This window comes from Limulus polyphemus, unplaced genomic scaffold (genome assembly GCF_000517525.1).
Source record: "Limulus polyphemus unplaced genomic scaffold, Limulus_polyphemus-2.1.2 Scaffold5265, whole genome shotgun sequence".
Lineage (NCBI taxonomy): Eukaryota > Metazoa > Arthropoda > Merostomata > Xiphosura > Limulidae > Limulus > Limulus polyphemus.
The window spans coordinates 44,874-46,083 of NW_013670875.1; the positions used below are offsets into that span (position 1 = coordinate 44,874).

General features: G+C 32.5%; 1 protein-coding gene across 1 annotated transcript in view; it reads right to left on the minus strand.

The window, feature by feature from the left end:
• LOC106472347 (gastric triacylglycerol lipase-like) overlaps positions 1 to 856 on the minus strand; it is a 38,170-nt gene extending 37,314 nt beyond the window's left edge. The window contains exons 1-2 of the mRNA XM_022400940.1: positions 845 to 856; positions 211 to 333 (exon numbers count right to left, since the gene is read on the minus strand). Coding sequence (XP_022256648.1) covers positions 211 to 333; positions 845 to 856 — 135 coding nt within the window. The remainder of the gene's footprint in view (positions 1 to 210; positions 334 to 844) is intronic.
• Positions 857 to 1,210: the final 354 nt, after the last annotated feature.

Sequence of the window (1,210 nt, forward strand, 5' to 3'; positions counted from 1 at the left end):
TTCATATTTTATCGTAGCAAGTAATAGTATAGTCTCGCATTGTTTTACATTGAGAGACTAATGACGATAGGACTCACATATTACTGAAGAATCTTTATCTTGACTAAAAATTCAAATCTTAAAAACAAGATTCTAAAAACGTATATTTAACGTATTTTATGTTATACGTTTTCCTTCAAAATCATTTCTTTATTATGAAATAAAACTTACATGAGTTTTTGGGTCGAATCTTGGTGGAATGTATCGTTTGTGTGAGAACAGTGGATAACCATAACTAGACTCGGGAGAAAGGGCAGCGACTAAAACCAGTGCCGTAAAAATGATCAGAATTCCCTGTAATAAAAAAACATGTTTTCCATTAATTAAACATCTTAAACTCGATTCATAGTTTCTCATTATTAAATTACGTACACCGAAGGTGGTTTTATGTATAAATAAAGAAGCTTATTTTATAAACTCTATATGTCTATAAATTACAAAATATATAGTAAAAATCGTATTTATTTGAAGTTGTTTGATATTTACCAGGCTATTTCTATTTTATCACACGAGTATAGCACGTTTTAAATAAAAGTATATATTTCAACGAGACGTCACATCCTAATGTATCAGAAAATTCCATGTGATCCGTCTGAAGTACATTGCGTAGGCTACCAACCATAACTTCAGGCTACCAACCATAACTTCATCCATAACAAATTGTAATGATTGAGGGGAAAAAGTTAATACCTTCAATGTTTGTTCGATGGGAGAAAAAAATGGCGCAGTTTTTAAATAACGTTTAAATAAAAGACGTTAAGGTTGTATTTTCCAAATATTAATCATCTAGTTTATTAAAACTTACCTTTCCTAGCATACTTTTAGTAGCAAACTCTCCTATGTGAAACTGAATCAGAACCTTGGTTTAGCTGACTTGAAAACCTGATAGCCAGTGAAGTTGTCGAACTACTTGTCTTGGTCGGTCTTAGTTTTTATCTATAGCTTTTTCGTAACCTACATCCCCACTTTTAACTATTTTTACTTTCACTGATAGCCTCAATTATCAAGTAAAGGAATGGACACAGTGAGCCAATCGAATTTCTCGTCCCTTGTCTGGAGCCACCGTTCGCTTCGGGGAAATTTGCTCCAGTCTGGTTTTTAAAACTGAAGTCAGTTTCCAAAATGTTCTCAAAGTTTGCATAACCTCAATTTGTTCTCTCAAGAGAATTTT